The sequence below is a fragment of the Schistocerca nitens genome, chromosome 3, assembly GCF_023898315.1.
Source record: "Schistocerca nitens isolate TAMUIC-IGC-003100 chromosome 3, iqSchNite1.1, whole genome shotgun sequence".
Taxonomy (NCBI): Eukaryota; Metazoa; Arthropoda; class Insecta; order Orthoptera; family Acrididae; genus Schistocerca; species Schistocerca nitens.
The window spans coordinates 490,051,437-490,074,879 of NC_064616.1; the positions used below are offsets into that span (position 1 = coordinate 490,051,437).

Consider the following 23,443-nt stretch of genomic DNA (forward strand, 5'->3'; position numbering starts at 1 on the left):
TGTGCTGTGATTAAAAATGCTTTTTGAGTGTGTCTAGGAAACAGATTCCTGGATTTTTCCACATAGTTTTCCATGATGTATTAGACAGCTTCCTTGCTTGGAGGAGGGTTCTTCGTGCTGATATCAGCCTTCCCCTTATCGCAGGCCGGTGTGACCGAGCGGTTCTAGGCGCTTCAGTCTGGAACCGCGTGACCGCCACGGTCGCAGGTTCGAATCCTGTCTCGGGCATGGATGTGTGTGATGTCCTTAGATTAGTTAGGTTTAAGTAGTTCTAAGTTCTAAGGGACTGATGACCTTAGAAGTTAAGTCCCATAGTGCTCAGAGCCATTTGAACCATTTGAATCTTCCCCGTATCTACGATGTTTCTGTATGGAGTAAGAGAGAGAACTATACGACTCTGTACGCGCTCTATGTGTTTACCTTGATCGATCTTATTCTCTCATTTTGATACCTGCACGAGGTCAAGGATGAAGACAGCAGAATTGTTACACTGTGTGATGAAATTCCGGTTATCTACTGACTTTCATGTGTAACGGATCGATTCGAAGTAGAGGGTCAATAACTCACTGACTGTTGCGGACTGGAATGTCTTCGGCCCATATCCTAAATTTACGTAATATTTAAGACGTATCTAAATTGCAGGCAACATAGTTCTGACACAATCTTAAGCCTGCTTGTAATTACCTGATTTGTTTGATACCACACACACTAAATACATTTACTCGTGTGGATATCTTTGAGTGGATCCAGTATACACGTCCATTTCTCAGACTTGTATACACACGTTATTAAAATTTAATGGGAGACATGCGGACATATAGTTCGTAGTGAGATAATAGCCTTTGAAGCTGACTGCTTCATTACACAGATCCATCACACCTGATATGTAGTGATTTGCATAGGTCTTATTGCATCATTTTGATTATATCACGTATCAAAATGATTGTGCTATTGTAGACGATGCAGGTTGTCAAATTACTTCGTGTACACGACTCAGGGTGTCAAATTGCTTCGGTACAGGCAACTGAATGCAAGTTGAAGGCTGGTTCTTAATTAACACCGAATTAATTAACATGATCACATTAAATTACCACAGGCTGATGCAAATGTCAGTAACTGCCATTATACACATCCTGCATGCGAATGGCATGCATCAGCACATTATTTTTACACAAAGGAATGGAAAGGACTTTATACTGGAAACACTATTTATGTTTTAATCTGCTCTTCAAACAATTTTAATTTTAGTGAACATGCCTTTGTCTCATGATTGACTATGTGGATAGTTCTGCTTTTAAATGGAACCGTCTCACGCAGAAGAGGCAAGTCATTTATATACTATACGTGCGTCTTCTATAGCCATCTCCAAGACGATTTTTCTGTAGCCTGCCGTGTTGGCTTGTATTGGAAGTTTGATGTTTATTTAGAGAATAAACACATTATATGTTGACATATTTTCCTTAAATAAATGTATTGATATACAAAATGAGTGCCGGCCGGAGTGGCCAAGCGGTTCTAGGTGCTACAGTCTGGAACTGCGCGACCGCTACGGTCGCAGGTTCCAATCCAGCCTCGGGCATAGATGTGTGTGATGTCCTTAGGTTAGTTAGGTTTAAGTAGCTCTAAGTTCTGGGGGACTGATGACCTCAGAAGTTACGTCACATAGTGCTTAGAGCCATTTGAACCATTTACAAAATGAATAACTTCCTCAAACACTGAACCTGTGGTCATTCGACTCTGGCCTACGGTATCAAGTTAACTATTTTCAACCACTTTGTTGATGGACAGTTCCTCAAAACGGGTCTGATCTGGTCAGGAACTACTCAACAGGTTATCTCAAATTCAAGTTCTACAGACCTATCCAGTAGCGTCGCGCGAGGACAGTGTCGACTTCCTCCGATTCCTATTTAAGTTTCTTTTTACACTTTCATTAGGTTATACCGACCTGTCACTACGCCAACGGGACTGCCGAAAGAATTCCTGAATCCCTTCGACGTCCTCTGTCAGACTGATTTGACAACGACCTTAAACGCTGTATCACTTCCCTAGAACAGGTTGCACGTGAGACCCTAACGTGGTCCGGCTACGAGAAATATTACACCGGCCGTGAATCCTCCCAACAAAGCTGTCATTTATTAACTTTCCCTACAAGTACATCAAATGGAACGATGAGTTTTACGAACAGACTAATGGCGTGGCTGTGGGGATCCCCTGAAGCCCGCTGACAGCAAATTTCTTTATGGAAAAATTCGAAGAACAGACATCAGAAACAGCCAAGAAAATAGAAAGAAATAAATGGATATATGGGTCCGTTACGTTTTTGTAGTCGAGATATAGCAAGGAGGAACTGGATCGTTTTCATGAACATCTCAATGGGATTAATCCGTAGATTCAGTTCTCTATGGAGGACGAGATAGATACATACACAGCAGACTACATTTCCTTGATGCGCTAGTGTTCAAGAAAGAAAATAATAGTTGGGCCATACGGTATACCGAAAAACCATGCACACGAACCGTTGATTACACCTACACGGTCCAGTTACATTAATGTGATCACGCCTACACTCTATGTCAACGTGCAGTAACAACTCACAGTTGATGATAGGTGGCAGCACAGCAGCGGAGGGTATATAAAGCTTGCCGCGGAGCGGAGGGGTGGGGGGAGGGGGGGGGCTCAATAGTGCAGTCCTTGTCATAATGCGGAAATGATGTCTAGAAGGGCATGATCACTGGCTTTCTGGCCAATGGTGAAGGTGCCGCCATGCATGAAGTATACCGTGCATGGCAAAATGGCACTATCCAAAACCAGCGCCGAGGCAACTGTGGTGCACCGAGAGCCATAGATGGAAGAGGTGAACGATGGCCGCGGAGATGTGTACCGGCGAATGGACGTACAGCTGTTGAGCAACTGACCGCACAGATGAACTAGGGGCGGCTTCTCAATGACAGTTCAGCATGTGGGCCTCCGCAGCAAGCACCTGGTTCATGCACCTATGCTGACTGCTGTACATCGGCGTAGTAGGCTGAAATTGGCACGCCAATACCGCAACTAACCATCTGCTGAGTGGCAACAAATAACCTTTTCAGATGAATCACGTTTTATGCTCCATCGGACAGAAGTCCGTTGGCGCGTAAGGCGTGAAACGCCTGAAAGCAAACATTCTGCAACAATCGTCTAAAGGGTCCAGGCCATAGGGGGGAATGGTCTGTGGAATGTTTTCGTGGCGATCCCTGGGATATCTCGTCATTCTGAATGGCACAATGGATCAACGCAACTCTCCATCTAACCTTGTGGACCATGTCCGCAACTACATGCAGTTTGCTTTTCCTCTGCAGTTTAGCATCTACCAAGGGGCAATGCAATGTGTCACACAGCTCGCAGTGTACGAACGTGATTCGAAGAGTGCCAGGACAAGTTTACCGTACTGCACTGGCCATCAGACTCCTCAAATTTAAACCCAATCAATAATCTGTGGGACTATCTCAATCGGGATGTTCGTACCATGGATCCTCAACCGAGAAACCTCGTGCAGCTGACCACGGCACTGCAGTCGGCATAGCTCCACATCCATGTCGGTAAATTCCAGAACCACATTGACTTTTACTGCACGTCTCGCAGTGATCCGTGCTGCTAAAGATGGTTATTCTGGCTTTTTAAAGGTGGTCACGTGAATGTGACAGTACAGTGTAGAAACATTAGCTGATACAGTGAGGAACATCTGAGAACCTGAGCTGCTCGACGCGGAGTTGAAAAATCTCACCAATGCGTTGCTGAAGAATGGGAGTTGCGATGTGTAGGCATCTGCAAGATCTAACGTTTTCCTGCCGTTTATTAAAGACATAACTGATCGCATAGGAAAGACTGACGAAATGGAATATTTCCTTGACCCACAACACAGCCGAAAGATACAGGACCACCTCTATTTATAGGATACCACGTACTTGTGGAAACGTGCAAGAGGGTACCACTAAAAGAACGGCCGAAAAACGACTATAGGAGGGCAAGGGCAACTGCAGGAGGGGAGAAACAGACAGATCAGCTATTGGTAAATATGCTTTGTAGTCAGGAGACAAACGGGTTCGTCCGCAGCTCGTGGTCGTGCGGTAGCGTTCTCGCTGCCCACGCCCGGGTTCCCGGGTTCGATTCCCGGCGGGGTCAGGGATTTTCTCTGCCTCGTGATGACTGGGTGTTGTGTGCTGTCCTTAGGTTAGTTAGGTTTAAGTAGTTCTAAGTTCTAGGGGACTGATGACCATAGATGTTAAGTCCCATAGTGCTCAGATCCATTTGAACCATTTTTTTTTAACAAACGGGTTCGCTTTGACGAGACTCGGGTAGCGGCACCACAGGTGGATACTATGAAATGCTGTAACGGGAGACTATAGTGATTACTTAACACTCCAATAATTTTTATCGAAAGTTGGAGGCTTTGAAAGTAAACTGCCAAAGATGATGTGTACCAGTCTTACACCATAGGGCTATAGGAATATCGCACGACAGCAACCGACAACGGCGGATTGGGCTAGAGATTTCAAAAAAATGTGACGACACGCATCTGCAAGCGAGCAAGTGTAAAAGGAATTGCTCTTCAGTCAGTATAAATCCAGGGCGTGCTTCGGACCTTCAAAACAGCTACAATCGCCTCGAAGATGTCCTTCGCAAATGGTGACGAAACGTTGGGTTCAAATAGTTCAAATGGCTCTGAGCACTATGGGACTTAACTTCTGAGGTCATCAGTCCCCTAGAATTTAGAACTACTTAAACCTAACTAACCTAAGGACATCACACACATCCATGCCCGAGGCAGTATTCGAACCTGCGACCGCAGCGGTTGCGCGGTTCCAGACTGTAGCGCCTAGAAGCGCTCGACCACGCCGGATGGCCGAAACGTTGGGTTTCAACAAGAAATTCATCCTTCCACGGCATACAAGCTTGGAATATATATACAAGGTGAGTCAGGAGGAAAGGTACGTAGCCGGCCTGAGTGGCCGAGCGGTTCTAGGCGCTACAGTCGGGAACCGCGCGACCGCTACGGTTGCAGGTTCGAATCCTGCCTCGGGCATGGATGTGTGTGATGTCCTTAGGTTAGTTAGGTTTAAGTAGTTCTAAATTCTAGGGGACTGATGACCACAGAAGTTAAGTCCCATAGTGCTCATACCCATTTGATTTGACAAGTACGTGTTTTGACAGGTGACAGCATTAGTGATACTGAACAAAAAACTTGATGTGGACATATGCCCTATTCCGAATGGTTTCCGAGATAGAAGACTTTTAATGTACATTTATATTTACTTTCTGTATTATTCATTGTCATTGTTCACAATTTACCACAGTAGTATAGAGGAAATTGAGACGAACATTTTGATACAGGACGCTTGTGGCCTATCAAATACGAAAACTACCTCAAACTGCCCCACAAAAAGTACTTAACACAAAGCGCACGCGCGTCGCTCGAGGTTTCCAATATTCTCACGATCTCTTCGTGCAAACTGTTAGTCCTAGATAAAAATAAATAGGACCTTTCTTGTTGCAAATTTAATTTACTTTAATTGTGTACTGAGACACGTTTTCGTTTGGAGTGTGCAGTTTTCGAGTTATTAAGGGAAAACGTACAAGAGTGATAATAAACGTGTTCTATCTCGGAAACCATTCCAATAGCGCATATGTGCATATAAAGTTATTTGTTCGGAATCACTAATACTATCGCATCTCAAAGCATGTACCTTTCCTCCTGACTCACCATGTATATATATATAATGTGTGTGTGTGTGTGTGTGTTCCACATCTTTTCCTAAACCATTGGACCGATTTGAACCAAACTTGTTACACAAATACCGTACTGTCAGGCAACAATCACAGTGGGGGTAGAAACCACCTAGCCTCATAGTTCAGGAGATATGAAGTCATAAAGAATAAGACGCATAAAAAAACTGCCGCATCATAAACGACGTTTAGATGTATATCTTACTTCTGTGCTACAGACTGTATTCACGATAAATTTCCGAGGGAATGTCCACCTATAGCGTCAAATGCACCTACAAAAGTATATCATGGTACTACAAATAGTTCCGAAGATATGACGTCGTAAACACTGAGGTGTGAAATACTGCCGCATCATGCTCGACATTTAAATTTATTACTTCTTTGCTACTAACTCCATTCGCAACATATTTCGCTGACAATATCCACATATGCCGCTGAATGTACCTTCTCAAATATATCATTGTACGACACACAGCTCAAGACGTATGATGTCATACACACGGATATAGTTGAAGAAATTCCGAATCATGCATGAAGTTTTAAAACATTTATTCTTTGCTACCAAGACACTGCTACAGACGACTCAACTTAAGGAAATCCCTAACACCTTGCTGCGCTTTTGACAGCTTTCAGTTTCGAAGCGCAAACAGCTGTAGGCGAAAACGATAGCCGTTTATAGAGCTAAGAAAAAGTGTTTCCATAGAGACGTTTACAAAAGCGCGTAGTAGACACGCGTAGCAGCAGCGTACAGAAACTGTCCCGAATCATGTTTCTTAATTTGGATACTGTACTTATACATTTGTACATTATGCATATTTCTTCGTAGGACTGCTTCGCCCGCATCTCGTGGTCGTGCGGTAGCGTTCTCGCTTCCTACGCCCGGGTTCCCGGGTTCGATTCCCGGCGGGGTCAGGGATTTTCTCTGCCTCGTGATGGCTGGGTGTTGTGTGCTGTCCTTAGGTTAGTTAGGTTTAAGTAGTTCTAAGTTCTAGGGGACTTATGACCACAGCAGTTGAGTCCCATAGTGCTCAGAGTCATTTGAAGGACTGCTTCGAAATTTCAAAGGTGGTTTCACGAATACATGTAAAAGCAATTTTTTCGATATTTCACTGCAAACACGGTTCATTTTTGGTTTCCGTTTCTAATAAATTGACAAAATGAATACTCGGGCAATTTCGAGTTTGCCAGTCAGTATTTTAATAATTGTTACATTTTCGGCCTTGAAAGTTTACATTTTATGAATTCCATATTCCAGGTGGATAATGCAAGACTCCAAAATGTATTTCACATAATAAACACTTTGAAAAATATACTGAGCGACCAGCCATATCCTCTGGTTTGTCACCCGTAGAGCATTTCTGGGGTGCGATTGGAAGACATATACTTTCATATATTCTCCAGCCAACAGTATTCATGAACTGACACAGCATTTGTTTCAGACATGGTCAGAAAATCCTCTAGACGACATTCGGAGACTGTTTGCTTCAGTGCCACAAGGAATACAAGAGTGCATTCGTGCCCATGGGGGGTCGCACTTCTCGCTGATGTTGATGGCAGACGTAAGCTCGAAATGGAATGAAAGTTTAATGATTTAATACTCGTTATACGGCAAGCACCTCCACACAGTTTGATAAATATAAGACCGGAGCTGGCTGGTGCAGCTCTTGAGTGTGACGTACGGAGTGAGGAGAGCGGACAGGCGGCAGTGTGTGGGGCGGCCCGCGTGTGGCCGCTCGCCCACTTTCCTCTTCATTAGGCGTCGAACCCGCGGCCGGCGGCGATGTCTATCGGCGCTTCATTAACACGTAACGTCCGTCAGGCGGCGGCGTGTAATTGACAATCTGATAGCCCGCCAGCTCTCGCTCTGCCCGCTCTCGTCGACTTTTTAGACGCGCTAAGCATCCGCGCTTGAGGAATCACAGATGCTTGTCGTCGTATTGATCGAAGGCGACAGCCCGCCTCCAAACGAGAAAGTGCTGCTCGCAAGGCCTACATTTGGCGCCGAGCGGTGTGAGGCCGGTGTAATTTTTTCGAGCTAGCCCCTTAATGAAGGTGACACTTGTCTTTCCAGTAGGATAACGAAACGCAACAGCAAGCAGTTTGCATTTGTACCTATTCCTGAAAGCATGAACAAGAACCTCCATTACCAGAGAATTTTATCATGATTTTCCCCATTATTTTAGAAAGATAGTTTTAATTCGGAGTCAGTAAATGCTGAAATATTTATTCTAGGAATAGCACAACCACAGACACGCTTTATTGTTTTTATTTCAGTTATTAGCTGTTTACTAACGGCTTCGTCCGCATACACGTGTGTCACACGTATTGCACATCTCCTACTCCCTTCTCTTTTTGTCCATCTCCTCCTTCTCCCTCCCCCTGTTCATCTCCTCCTCCTTCCCCCTCTCACTGTCCATCTCCTATGTTCCCCCGTTTTCAACCCCACCGCAGTGGTAGGTGGTCTTTAGCCCCACAGTACTTCGTTCCAGACAATCAGTAGTATGTGTTCCAAGTTTGGTTGAAATCGATCCAGTGGCTCAGGAAGGGAATTGGTACATACGTACATACATCCGTTTTTATAACATACTGAGCATTCTCCGTTGCCGGGTATGTATTTATTCCAGTTGTCTATTAGTCCATCTCCTTCCCCCATCTGTGACCATCTCTCCCTTTCCTCTCCCTGTCTCGTCATCTCCTCCTACTCTACCCTTGTCTTCCAATCACCACCATTACAAAAGGAGGTTCGTGATTCTTCCCCCACAGAATTTACTTCCAAATAGTAAGTAATACGTGAACCAAGTTTAACTGTAATCGATCCAGGGGTTTAGGAGTTACTTCTTATGCACGGCTTCACCAATGTACGCACATGTCACATATCTTTCTCATATATTTAACGTATTTCACAGATATTTGTACAAATATTTCATCTGTGCCTTTAGCGAATTTCGCCCTGCAGTTTTGTTTTCATTCAGCTCAATGCTTATGACGTTGTATCTCCTGAAATGTATGTCGCACAACGATATAATTTTTCTGATACATTTAGAGGCATATGTGAATACTGCTTGCAAAATGTGTAGCGAATACCTTAGAAGTAAAGAAGTAATAAATTAGAACGCCATGCTTAATGCGGCAGTTTTATTGCATGCACAGTGAAAATATATTAAATGGTAAACGTTTTTCTTTTCATCATTTTGTGGCGGTTGCCTGCGAGAAAAAGTTTGGTAAGGTTTGAAACTGTGTGTGAAATTTGTTTCAAGTGTCATAGGCTGCACTGCTTTTTTACCCCCACCCTTGTGATATGTAGGTGGTTCTTACACCCTCAGCGATTCTTTCCAGACAGTAAGGGATACGTGCACCAAGTTCGGTTGAAATCGGTCCAGTGGTTTAGGGGGAGATGTAGATCATACATACATACATACATACACACGTACGTACATACATACACACGTACCTACATACATACATACATAGAAGCGCCGAAGAAACTGGTCCAGTTATGCGTATTCAAATAGAGAGATATGTAAACAGGCAGAATACGGTCGGCAACGCCTACATAAGACAAGCGTCTGGCGGAGTTGTTAGATCGGTTACCGCTACTACAATGGAAGGTTATCAGTATTTAAATAAGTTTGAATGTGATGTCTGCGCACGAGCGATAGTACACAGCGTCTCCGAGGTAGCAGTGAAGTGAGGATTTTCTCGTGCGACCATTTCACGAGTGTACCGTGAATATCAGGAATCGGTGAAGCATCAAATCTCCGACATCACCGCGGCCGGAAAAAGATCCTGCAAGAACGGGACCAACGACGACTGACAGAAGTGTAACCCTTCCGCAGATTGCTGCATATTACAATGCTGGGCCATCAACAACTGCCAGCGTGCAAACCATTCAACGAAACATCATCGATATGGGCTTTCGGAGCCGAAGGCCCACTCGTGCACCCTTGATGACTGCACGATACAAAGCTTTACGCCTCGCCTGGGCCCGTCCACGCCGATATTGGACTGTTGATGACTGGAAACATGTTGGCTGGTAGGACGAGCCTCGTTTCAAATTGTATCGAGTAGATGGACGTGTACGGGTATGGAGACAACCTCATGAATCCATGGACTCTGCATGTCAGCAGGAGACTGTTCAAAGTGGTGGAGGCTCTGTAAAGGTGTGAGTCGTGTGCGGTTGGAGTGATATGGGACGCCTGATACGTCTAGATATGACTCTGACAGGTGACACGTACGTAAGCATCCTGTCTGATCACCTGTCATGCCCATTGTGCATTCCGATGGACTTGGGCAATTCCAGCGACAGCCAACACGTCCAGAATTGCTGCAGAGTGGCTCCAGGAACACTCTTCTGAGTTTAAATACTTCCGCTGGTCACCAGACTCCCCAGCCATGAACATTATTGAAGAGATCTGGGATGCCTTGCTACGTGCTGTTCAGAAGAGATCCCCACTCCCTCGTACTCTTACGCATTTATGGATGGTCCTGCAGGATTCCTGGTGTCAATTCCCTCCAGCACTACTTCAGACATTAGTCGAGTCCACGCCACGTCGTGTTCCGTGCTCGCGGGGGTCCTAACGATATTAATCGGGTATACCTGTTTCTTTGGCTCTTCAATGCATATATGTACATCCATTTTTATAATATGTCAGGCCTGGCTGACAAACACGGCATTACCCGAGTATTTATTTACTTTAATCTTCTGTTAGTCCACATCCTGCTCCCCCTCCTCTCTGCGTCCGCAGCTCGTGGTCGTGCGGTAGCGTTCTCGCTTCCCACACCCGGGTTCCCGGGTTCGATTCCCAGCGGGGTCAGGGATTTTCTCTGCCTCGTGATGACTGGGTGTTGTGTGCTGTCCTTAGGTTAGTTAGGTTTAAGTAGTTCTAAGTTCTAGGGGACTGATGACCATAGATGTTAAGTCCCATAGTGCTCAGAGCCATTTGAACCATTTTGAACCTCCTCTCTGCCCATCTCCAAATGAGAGGTAAGTAAAGTTCCATGTTCTAGCCCTAGACGGGTCAGTCAGGCCCGATCGACCGCCGTGTCATCGAACGCGGTATGGATGGACACGATGTCAGCACACAGGTCTCCCGATCGTTGTCAGGTTTCTTGACCTTTTAACCGCTACTAATCGGTAGAGTAGCTCCTCAGTTGGCCTCATGAGGTTGAATGCACCCCGTACCAGTCCTCCCAAAAAGGAAAAATCCCAAGCAGTATCTGGAATCGAACCCGTGCCCCCTCATGGCAGTCAGCCTTGCTAACCACTCAGCTACGGAGGCGAGCCATCTCCAGATGAGTTTATGTGTGAAATACGTGACGTTAAGCGTATAAACAAAGTTTATAACTGGCTTGACATTATGTTTAAGGTTTGGCTCTGAGCACTATGTGACTTAACATCTGAGGTCATCAGTCCCCTAGAACTTAGAACTACTTAAATCTAACCAACCTAACGACATCAAATACATCCATGCCCGAGGCAGGATTCGAACCTGCGACCGTAGCGGTCGCGCGGTTCCAGATTCAAGCGCCTAGAACCGCTCGGCCACACCAGCCGGCTGTTTAAGGTTTGCTGGCAGTCGCTAAGTGCTCTCTTTATCAAACACTGGACGAGAATAGTCTGTGTGATTTGCATTCCATTTTAAGAAATCAGAGTTTTTCATGCATCTCAGTGTTTCCTGACACAATTTCTCCTGAACTATGATCGTACAATCACATAGTTTTGCAGGTACATTCAGTGGTACATCTGGATACTGACTGCACAATGTGTTGCAAATAGTGTTAGTAGTAAAGTGGTAATACAGAAAAAAAATCACTCAGTGGGACAATCTTGAAGAAATGTAATTCAAACACGAAAGGTGTGGCCTACAAGACATTTGCAACGTCGATGCTTGTTTACCGTCACGATTCGCTACGTTACGGAATCCTTCAGTAAGTGCGAGAACGTTACGGAGATGTTCATCAAACTTATGTGGCAGTAACTACCAGAGAGACGTTGAGCTTCACAGAGAGGTTTATTGTTCAAATATCGAGCGTATATGTTCGAAGAAGAATCGGAGAACACATGACCTTCCCCATGTACGTCTCGCGAAATGACCACGGTGAGAAAATCGGAAAAATTTCAGCTCATGCCGATATTTATTGACAGCCGTTCTTCCTACGCAGCAATGCGTGAGTGGAACAGAGAAGGGAGGAAAAGATAGTGCTAATCTTGGCTCGTAGGGTGGCTTTTGGCGTATAGATGTAGATTTCATATAGTCGGAGTTTTATCTGGATGAGTGGTTTCAAGCGCATTAAGTGTGCCGCGAGAGTCCACTGCATGGGAGTAACTTTCCTGTCATTGAGACCACGGGAAATATTCTGTGTATTTCTGTACTAGGAGTGTCCACTCCCGTCATAGGCGAGGGACATCTCCTTCGTTGCATTATCTTTAGTTTTTAATGCATGGCATGGCTTTAGCTAATCCAAGTATTGTTGAACTGCGGAAGTTTCCACAACTCGCGCGTTACTCATGGATGAGGGTTCAAGTTGATCTGTAGGTCGGAGGCTTTTTCGTGACATCAGTGGAATATTTTCTCAACGTTATGGTCTGTTTGAAATTCTGAAGATATCAGGGGTAAAATAAAGAGAGCGAAAAGCTATTCACAACCTATACCCAAGCCAGACAGCAGTCACAAGAGTCAAGGGGCATGGAAGGGAAGCAGTGGTTGAGAGGGGAGTGAGAGAGGGTTGTAGCCTAACCCGATGTTATTCAATCTATACATTGAACAAGCAAGAAAGGAAAACAACGAAAAATCTGGAGTAGGAATTAAATTTCAGGGACAATAAACAAAAACTTTAATGTTTGCCGCTGACACTGTAATTCTTTCAGAGACAGCCAAGGACCCGGAAGGCCAGTTGAATGGACTGGGCAGTGTTTTGAAAGAAGTATATAAGATGAACATCAACAAAAACAAAACAAGTGTAATGGAATGTAATCAAATTAAATCAGGTGATGCTGAGAGAATTAGATTAGGAAACGAGACTCTTAAAGTAGTAGATGAGTTCTGCTATTTCCTGCAGGTTACGTCCCATCATACAGCCGTGCGTTAGCGATCTCGGCTACAGAGATGGCTACTGGCTAATAGAGAATGTTTAACGAATAAGACCATCGTTTTTATTATATAATACAGGGTTTCAGGATTTACCTTGCAGCTTTAAAAATAAGAGTGCCTTAAACATGGATCGATCGTTATGTAAGGCGCTGCAGTCATGGACTGTGCGGCTGATCCCGGCGGAGGTTCGAGTCCTCCCTCGGGCATGGGTGTGTGTGTTTGTCCTCAGGATAATTTAGGTTAATTAGTGTGTAAGCTTAGGGACTGATGACCTTAGCAGTTAAGTCCCATAAGATTTCACATACTTTTTTAGGTCGTTATCTAAGGGGAAATCATACTAATATTTTAAGAAACTGAAACGATTACAAAGCACGGTTCACACGAAGTCATAGTCTCCCTCTTTCCTGATGGTTATACCATCGTACGGTCGTAGCTGTTTTCCATTTACCTCCTTTATTTTATTTTAACTTTGTGATCCTTCCTGTCGCTACAGTCGTCCGTTAACCTAAGGGAGGAAAGTCGAGCGCGCCATCTGTCTGTGAACTGTATAAACTTCTTGGTTGCGTTATAGTATTTTAAATGATTATATGTCATACGAGAACTGTTCGGAAAGTAAGGATCGATTGTGTGCGAAATGGAAACCACAGTGAAAATCCAATGAAACTTTCCGCAGATCTGTTAGGCAGTGTCTTTGGTATGCCCATCGATCGCGTCATGTCGCTCTGTTCAGTTCTGAGGGCACAGTCAGCACTTAAATATGCCTAGAAAACAGTGTCTCCTGGTCTCCTGCCAAGTATGGGTACTTGCCGTGACATTTCGCGTGATTCATGCGGCCAATATAACGTAACTTTAATGCATTTCCTTCTTCATGACAATTCTCGGCAGCACACTGCACGGGCAACGAAGATGCTCCTGCAGCTCCAGATCGCCCAACTTATTGCCTAGATGTGGCTCCTTCTGACTTTCATCTCTACTCCCATAAGCCACTAGCTATGGAGACGTTATTTTGGCGCAGACGACGAGCTGCAGCATTGGCGGAAAGCATAGGAGCCTTCCTCCTAGGACGAGGAAATTGGAAAGTTGGTACAACGCTACGACAGATGTCTAAATCGGGGCGGCGACTATGTAGAGAAGTGGCTGGAAGGTGTAGCTAATTGGCAAATAAAATGTTTTTATTTTTTTATTTCCATTTCGCTACCGATCTGACCTTACTTTCAAAATAGCCCTCGTATTTTCTGATGTGGTGATGGGGCGGTAGGGGTGGGGGGTGGGGGCGGTAGGGGTGGGGGGTGGAGGCGGGAGGGGGGGGGCGAACCAGCCCAGCATTTGCGTAACTGAGCGTATAAAACCGCCCAAAAGTCGCACTGAGTGTAGCCGGTGTACCGGAACAACGGTCGCCAAAACACAGCACGGTCTCGATCCGTGTCAGGCTCACGTACGTGCCTCTCAGGCAAGTGAGCCGCTCTTTAAGCTATGCGAATTGATCGTCGTAAAAAGTGCATTAAATATGGACTAATATTGCCAACGACGCTGGCTTACTTCTACACTAAAGACCAGTCTGTTACCACAGTCTTTATTTTGTGTTCATATTCGGTGGCTTCACCAGCTCACAACCAAACTTTCAGCTTTAGTTTAACACGGAGCTTGGGCTTCGTCACAAATATGTCTCAAGCCACAATCTAGATTCCGAGGCGGAATATAGGAAGCTATATAAAGTGCTGAAATTCCTTTTGTGATCCCTCGAGCGGCTTACATATCTCAGGTTTGTGAGAAAGGAAGGTGTTCGATACATTTCTACGCTGTTTCCCGATGACCAAAATACGAGAGTTAGTAGATGTGATTGGGTTGAAGAACCACTAGCAAATGGAATACAGCATGTCTTTTTTAACGGAGAGGTAACTTCAGACGTAAAAGTAACATTGGGCTTATGCAAAGAAAGTGTGACAGGACTATTAATGTCCACCATTTACATAAATTTTCTCGTTTTAAGTTACATGAGGATGCTCGCAGATAATTCTATTGCATACAGCGAACTCGCAAGGCTAGAAATTTGTAGAAAAATTCAGGAAGAAAGACCGATTATTGGTGCAGTGGTTGACAGGTTACTAACAGCATAAAGTAAGGTAACGCATGGGTATAAATACGCAGAAAACACGTCACTGTATGTCTATTCGATTGCCGAACATTCACTAGTAGCAGTAACAGTCATTAAATATCTGGAAGTATGCGTACGTAACGATTTAAAGGTGGAACAACACAAAACTAATGGCAGCAAAGGCAGATGCCAGCTTGAGATTCATGGGAAGAATCCTCAGGAAGTGTAGCCCACGCACAAAGGAGGTAACTTACAAAACCCTCGTTCGACGAATATTCGAATATTACTCGGGAGTCTGGAAACATTGCCAGACAGCACTCGTGCTGTATCTCCCAGAAGATACGGAACACAGCCATACACGGAAGAGCTCCGAGCTGCCTACTATTCAGGTGCAACTGTGCTACAGCATGCCTCCAACAGAGGGCGCACGAGGCAACACTTCCGTTTTACATCATACAAATACTTCCTAAGTAGACATCCAGCCGCCAGGCACGGATATAAGCCGACACAAGGCTCCGCTCAACACAGTAATCGGCAAGGTATTGCACAATACCTCAAGACAGCATTAGGAATTTGTCAATGGTCGTAACCAAGAATATCCAGATTAGACATTCTACAATTGATGGTCGTATTGTTCACTGGATCCAGGACTATACCAGAGTTAAAGACAGATCAGTGCAAACGAAAACTGGGGTGGTGCCACACAACACCTTCATAATAATTATTTGTAAAGTTTCTGTTCATACATTATTGTAAGTTGTTTGCTAATCTGTGTTGACATCATTTGTCCATGTGTATTGGCTAACCAAATCCTGCCCTTTGACGGAGACTTTAAAGTTGCTGCGTGCAAACAAGCCACCACTTTACAGCAACTAATTTCGGTGGTAAGGCGTTTTCTTCCTGCCACATTTTTATGTTTGATGCCAAGCAGATTTGGTGAATACAATAGTTAGTGAATACAACAGTTACAAACAGAGAAGATCCAAAGAAGAGCAATGTATTTCGTCAAAGATTCCCTCAACAGTCGCGAAAGGGATACGGACATACTTATCCATCTCCTGTGGCGGACACACAGTAAAGTGGGGCAGTGGTCAGCATAGTAGATTCGCATTCGGAAGGACGTCTGTTCACATCCCCGCCCAGATTTAGGTTTTCCGTGATTTCCCTAAATCATTTAAGGCGCATTCGGGAATAGTTTTTCTTTTTTCCAAAAAAGGTCACTGCCGATTTCCTTCTGCATGATTCTGTAAATCTAGCTTGTACTTCGTCTCTAATGACAATAGCTAGGACCCTAAACTCTAATCTCCCTTCCTTCCTGTTTTTTCTTTCTTTCTTTTTTCCTGCAGTGGCAGACTCGACATGAGAGGCACTGTGCATCACTGTGTGGTTTACATTTAATATTTCGAGAACGTACGTTCCTGGAAGATTCTTCTTCCTACGTATGTCCCGCGTGACGTTAAATTTGGAGAGAAACGAACTCTGAGGAGCCTAACCAACAATCTCTCTTACCGCGCACCATACGCGACTGGGAGAGGATAAGGGGGAAGTGACAATGGTACACAAAGTACCCTCCGTCTGGTGCCTTGCAGAGGGTGGATACAGATGTAGGCATGCGCACCTTCTGGTCGCCGAAGCGCATCTGGCGGCGGGCGTTGCGCGACACGTTCATGCGGCAGAGGAAGAGCCGGCGGTCGTCCCCCGGCGCGGCAGCCTGCCGGGCCAGCTCCGCCTGCACCGCCGCCTGGTCCTGCTTGTCGATGATGTCGTACACGCTGTCCCCGTGGATCAGCAGGTCTTCCTGCAACATCCAACCACACACCACTCACTCAGTTCTCCAAATCTAAGCCAAAATTGTAGTTTTATTCATGAAATTCAACTTAACAGTAACAGTGAAATATCACAAGTTGTGCTTGGCTGGGTCTCGAACCCAAATTTCCCGCTTATCGCGAGCGACCGCCTTGCATCTTAAGGATACAGGGTACTTATAAATGGTGGAAAAACCGAAATTTTTATAACTTTATTAAATTCTATAGTCTTTGCAGATTACATTGATATATCCATTATAGGGTTTCAAATGAAAAATGACCTATATATACCAAATTTTAAAGTTACGGTCATTTATGCCGCGACACCCCCTTTATTTCTGTTACAAAACCCAACATTATTTCGAAAATAACTGTGAACTTCGTTTCCAGCGATTATATGTGTGATACATTATATATGTTGGTAACAGTCCAGGTTTCTAGTGTCTGTAAATCATTATCTTTGCTAGTATTTACTTTTATTTCGCTGAAGCAGTTTGTTCACGTGTTACTGAATGTTTGTTGCCCAAGTGCTACAGATATTTGTGGAAGTACATATCCTTTAGTGTGCAATAAATACGAACTATGCCACGCATCAAGAAATTCAATAAAAGGAAATTCCGTGGTAACCAGTTCACAAACAAAGCAAGCCACACTGTTGAAAGAAACCTATGTATCAGTTCTTCAGGGAAGAAACTCCCACATGGCACGCCTCCTGGTGATTCAAATTTTTGTGTTAACAGTGACGCTGTTTGTAGTGGATCTGTTGTTGTTCATGTGTGCATCTTATCTTTTTTGATGAAGGAAGTGGCGAAATGCGAACAATGTGATGGTGTAGGCTGTCTGGAAATAACTAAACAACAAAGTAGCAGGAAGGGTTTAGCGTCAAAATTAGTTGTTCTGTGTAGACCCTGCAATAAATCTACCTCGAAAATGACTTCGAACATTGTGCATAATTCATATGAGGTGCATTTGGCGTTAGTGTATGCAATGCGTGCAATGTGAAAAGGAAAAAAAGCTGCTCAAACGTTTTGTGGTTTGATGGACCTTCCTCCTCCTCCCAGTAGGTTCAACAAGTACTTAAAAATGCTTTTAGGTGCCTTGACGGTTGTGTCTAAGGCATCTATGAAACGTGCAGTAGAAGAGACTGTAAATATTAGTGGAACCAGAGACATAGCTTTTGCACTTTGTGGGACATGGCAACGTCGAGGACATTTCTCCTTGAATGGTGTTGTAAGTGCTACTTCTCTAGAGAATGAAAAAGCTGTTGATGTTGAGTGCTTATCTCAGTACTGCCACACCTCCCAAGGTAACACTGAAGGACATATTGAACATCAGTGTTCTAAGAATTATGATCGTTACAGTGGAGGTATAGAGTGTGATAGAGCTCTAAAATATTTCAGCGATCGGTGCCCGTTTATAACGTTAGATATACGAAGTACGTAGTCGATGGGGACTCTAAAGCTTTAAATAAAATTAATGAGTTCAATGTTTATGGTGATACCTTGGTAACAAAACTGGAGTGTTGTGGACATGTGCAAAAGAGGACGTGTGCTAGATTGAGGAAGCTACGAAGAGAAATGAAAGTTGCTAACTGATGGAAAATCTCTGTCTGGCCGAGGATGATTGACAGAAACTGAGACTGACCTTCTTCCGAGTTCCTTTGGACTGGCCGTTAGACGAACTGCACATCTGAGTGATGTTACAGCCATGAGAAAACCTGTATGGGCCAGCTACTTTCATAAGCTGTCCGCAGATGATACCCTGTTCACGGACTTTGCCCTAAAGGAGCAGATTCTGGTGTCGCTACCAAAAAGCAAAAGAAAATGATCAACTATACCATCACAAGCATTCTCTTCCTTAGCCTGTTATGAATGAAATAAAACCAATTTTCAGACATGAGTGAGCCTGTTTTGCTTAGTAAATGTCTTCATGGGGGCACTTAGAATAAAAATGAAAGTTTCAACCATTGCATATGGGAAATATTACCCAAGAATGTTTTTGTACTGCTAAAAATGGTTCAAATGGCTCTGAGCACTATGGGACTTAACTTCTAAGGTCATCAGTCCCCTAGAACTTAGAACTACTTAAACCTAACTAACCTAAGGACATCACACACATCCATGCCCGAGGCAGGATTCGAACCTGCGACCGTAGCGGTCGCGCGGTTCCAGACTGTAGCGCCTTTAACCGCTTGGCCACCACGGCCGGCTGTAGGGCTAAATACATTAAAAGTTGGTGTACTAGATGCACTGCTATGTTTCAGTGATGGAGTGGTAGGAAGGCTGGAAATCCTGCAAAATCCTGAGAAATTTAGGCATAAAACGTGGTTCTAATATAGAAGATCAATTGCTTGTGTGTGACAGACAACAGGTGCATGAAGCTGGAAGATTCGCTCTTCAAGTTACCAAAGAAGCAATAAGTGCTAAAAGGAATGCCAAGAGGAAAACTTGAAGGTGAAGAGATGCTGCAGGATGAAGATTATGCTTCAGGAATGTTCTGAGGCACAGTTTAATTGGACGAATAACTTCATTCGCAATTTCCAGCAAGTTGCATTTTTCAGAATTCAGGTACAAATATTTCCTAAAGTTCATAAAGCATTGCTCTAATTTTTTTCTGTAACTTGCAATAGTCCACACTTATGTAGTAACCTAAGCTTTATTGCAGAATCAACTAAATTATATAAAAAATAACTTTTTTAATAGGAAAAAAAATTACAAAAATTAAAATGTTAGATGCGATATTTTTTATCCTGGTAATATACATAATAGGTGGAATTAAATAGGTCTAGTAAGTCAGCCATCATGTCATGCATAACTGGTAAAAATTTTGTTTCCTTCAAATGTATAACATTGGATTAAATGATACCTAAAATTGAGGAAGCATTTTGGAAAAAAAATGCATCAAATTCTTTGTACATTTTTAATAACCCTAAGGAATTTCAAAAGTATTCAAAATACTTCTAATTTACTCAGAAAGTGTGCTGTATTACCTGATATCAACAAAAAATCTGTAAAGTATTTACGTTACAAACACTGCCTGAAAGAAATAGATGTTTATTTTTACACGATGTTGAGCCGGAAAAGTACCCTGTATACTTAAGCTGTCCGAGCCGCTCCCCGGACCGACCCAAATTTCCATATACCACATGCCTGTCTATTTCTTCTCATAGCTTATTAATGAATTAATAATATATAACTATAACAATTAAGCGGAATTTCGGGAAAAGCGAAGACGGGCCTGTGACGAAAAGTACAAGATAGTCTATGACTTCTCGTTGTCTTGCTTCTAAAACATTCACGGAAATCAGAAGACGTCCGAGTGTGGATAAATGAATTATAAATCTGTGCGAAGAAGTAGATGTGTGTGCGACGTATGGAAGTTTGGGTCGGTCCGGGCAGCGATCTCGGATAGCCTAAGTCGTAAGGTGACCTCTCGCGATATGCGGGAAATCCGGATTCGAATACCGATCCATTACATATTTTCAAATATAGCTGTAAGTAGTACATCTATACCTATTACTGTTAAGTTGAATTTCCAGGATTAATTTCAGTATTTGAAACTGTAATTCGTATCAAACATAAATACAAGGCAAATTCTTAGTACAATATTAATTTTTCTTACTTCATTACTGCTTCATCGACATTCACTATCTCATCGGAAGTATACGGACACCCATATGTAATGTGGATTTAACCAGTACTAGTTGCTGGAGGCGGAGCCGCCAACATAAAAGGAAGTATGTAGTACTGTGTTTGCAGCGGAGAAGCAGTAAAAGCAGAACGGGTCAGTCAGATGAGCTCAGTGGTTTCGAACGTAGCTTATTCATCAGATGTCAGCTGAATAACAAATTCATCAGGGACATTTCGACACTTCTACAGTTGCCTATTTCGACTGTTGGTGATGTGACAGTGAAGTGGAAACGCGAAGGAACAGCTAAACCAAGACCAGCAAGACCTCATATACTGACGGACGGGGACCGTCGAGTGTTGCGGATTTTGGTTGTAATAAATGGCACGAACTCAGCGCAAGGAATCACTCGGTGTTCCAAAGTGCTACTAGCAGCCCAGGTACCACAATTACTGTGCGTAGTAAGTCAGAAAGAATGGGGTACAATTGTGAAGCAGCTTCTCATAAGTCACACCTTTCTGTAGTCAGTGCTAAGCGATGCTCAGTCACTGAGCGGTGGAAACTGGGAACGAGTCATTTGGAGTGGTGAATCACGCTATACATCGAGGCATTCCGATGGAAGGGTTTGGGTTAGGCGAATTCCTGGATGGCGTTACGTGCCGTCATTTGTAGAGCCAATAGTGAAGTGCGGAGTAGGTTGTGTGACGGTATAGGGATGTTATACATAGTTAGGGTGAGGTTCCATAATTGTGTTCAAGAAAACGATAAATTCGGGAAGAAGTGAAGGTGTTTTACAGCATTGTTTACTGTATTCAGCAGAGGTAAAAAGCAGCATTTACAAGGCAGTGGCTTGTGTGCAATAGCATTCCTGAAGTGGACAGACCTGCTTAGAATCACGACCAAAACCTAGCGGTAAACTTTTCGGATGAGTTAGAAGGTCGACTTCGCTGCAGACCCCAGAGTCCAACATCACTTCCATCCCTGGTTTCGGCTCTTGAAAAAGAATTAGCAGTCATTTCTCCACACACATTCAAACACCTCACTGTGTCCCAGAAGAGTTCCCAACATCACAAAGGCGAAGGGTGTATACATTCCAAATTAATGTGCATTGATCGTTGTCAGGATACTTTTGTTCATATACTGTAGATATCGCAATGGTAGTGATAATCCATGTGACCCTATCGTAAATATGTGGACAAATTGTTCATTGTCCGCAGCTCGTGGTCTTGTGGCTAGCGTTGCTGCCTCTGGATCACGGGGTCCCAGATTCGATTCCCGGTCGGGTTGGGGATTTTCTCTGCCCGGGGACTGGGTGTTTGTGTTGTCCTCATCATTTTCATCATCATCATCACCATCATCACCATTCGTGACAGTGGCTACATTGGATTGTGTAAAAATTGGACTGTGCAAAATTGGGACTTTGTACGGGCGCTAAAGACCGCGCAGTTGAGCGCCCCACAAACCGATCATCATCATCATCATCAAATTGTTCATTTATTCAGTGGGACCTCGAACGTTGATCTTGGTTTTATTTACTAGCTGTTTATCTGGCGTTGTCTGGTTACTTTTTTTTTTAATTCCTAAGGGATCAAACTGCTGAGGTCATCGGTCCCTAGACTTACATACTACTTAATCTAAATTATGCTTAGAACATACACACACACACACCCATGCCAGAGGGAGGACTCGAACCTCCGGCGGGAGGTCTGGTTACTAATGTATTCTAATCTTATAAGGGATGAAGTCGAACTCAACCGACAATATTTTAGAGCTCATTCATGGGTATTACCTAAGTCTTTCGTTATGAGGGTCTCTGGTGGCTTATTGTGGTTTATTCCGTTTCTTACCTCCTGCTACCTATGTTTCTGTAAAAATATCTACACAGCGCTTAAAAAGGACAGTAATATGCAATCACTAAAACACGGTGTTTCATATGAGCAGACGCAAAAGTACTGTGATGCGGTAGCCGTCGCTGCATGAACAGCTCAGCATGCGTCATTGTGAAATACGTCAATAAACGAGAACTTCTAATTTCATAATCAGAGGGGCGATAAGGAAATTCTGAACACAGTAATTTTAAAGAGAATAACTTATGAACTATATGACATTCTTTCGACGTTGTTGAAAATGGTTCAAATGGCTCTAAGCACTCTGGTACTTGACATCTGTGGTCATCAGTCCCTTAGAACTTAGAACTACTTAAACCTAACAAACCTAAGGACATCACACACATCCATGCCCGAGGCAAGATTCGACCCTGCGATCGCATCAGCAGCGCGGTTCCGGACTGAAGCGCCTAGAACCGCACGGCCACAGTGGCCGGCCACGTTGTTGAGAGAGATAGTCATACAACGTCAAGAATGGCTACGAAGTTGCGGAGAAAAAGAAAAAATCGAGATAAAACTGCACATTAGTTACAGCAAAACTGTCAAACGACGTAAGACGAAGAATAATGTAAGTGTTGATTTTAAGCTGGATAGTAATGTAGGATCAATTTAGGTTTCGAGAGAAATATAACAGAAAAAGAAACCCTAAAGACAGAAAAACAGCCAGTAAATATTCAGAACGTCAACGTCATTTGCGTTCATTGTAGCACTTCTCGATGTTCAAACTACAATGCTGTTGCTACACACACGCTTACAACAGTTCTAACCTGTAGTACGACCTGCGTATAATATTGTGGAATCACCAAATTCGCCCACTTACATACCAGTTGTGATAAGACGGTTTCAGAATTAAGTTACTACTTAGTCAAAGTCGAAAATGTTGTGGATTTCGATAATGAAGATATAACTAACCGATTACGCTTAAGCAAACGTAATGGGGGCCGCATTTAGGCAGCTTCTTGTGTCTTAAAAGAAAAAGACTCATACGAAGAAGAAAGGAAAAAATGTGTTAACTCCTTGCAGTCAACAAATACTATCGTTAGTACAGTGCTATAAAATCTCTGTGAGCTCGCATTCGACGTTGTGGTGAGTAAAGAAGAAGAACAACAACAAAGAGAACAATAAGGTGATTAGTTAAATACTGAATGGAGAGAAAAATTTCTCATTGACGACCCT

At 43.6% G+C, this 23,443-nt stretch overlaps 1 protein-coding gene across 1 annotated transcript in view; it reads right to left on the bottom strand.

Moving 5' to 3' along the window:
• The window catches only part of LOC126249291 (neuronal PAS domain-containing protein 4), a 462,434-nt gene extending 445,678 nt beyond the window's left edge, over positions 1 to 16,756 (bottom strand). The window contains exon 1 of the mRNA XM_049950945.1: positions 16,568 to 16,756. Coding sequence (XP_049806902.1) covers positions 16,568 to 16,756 — 189 coding nt within the window. The remainder of the gene's footprint in view (positions 1 to 16,567) is intronic.
• Positions 16,757 to 23,443: the final 6,687 nt, after the last annotated feature.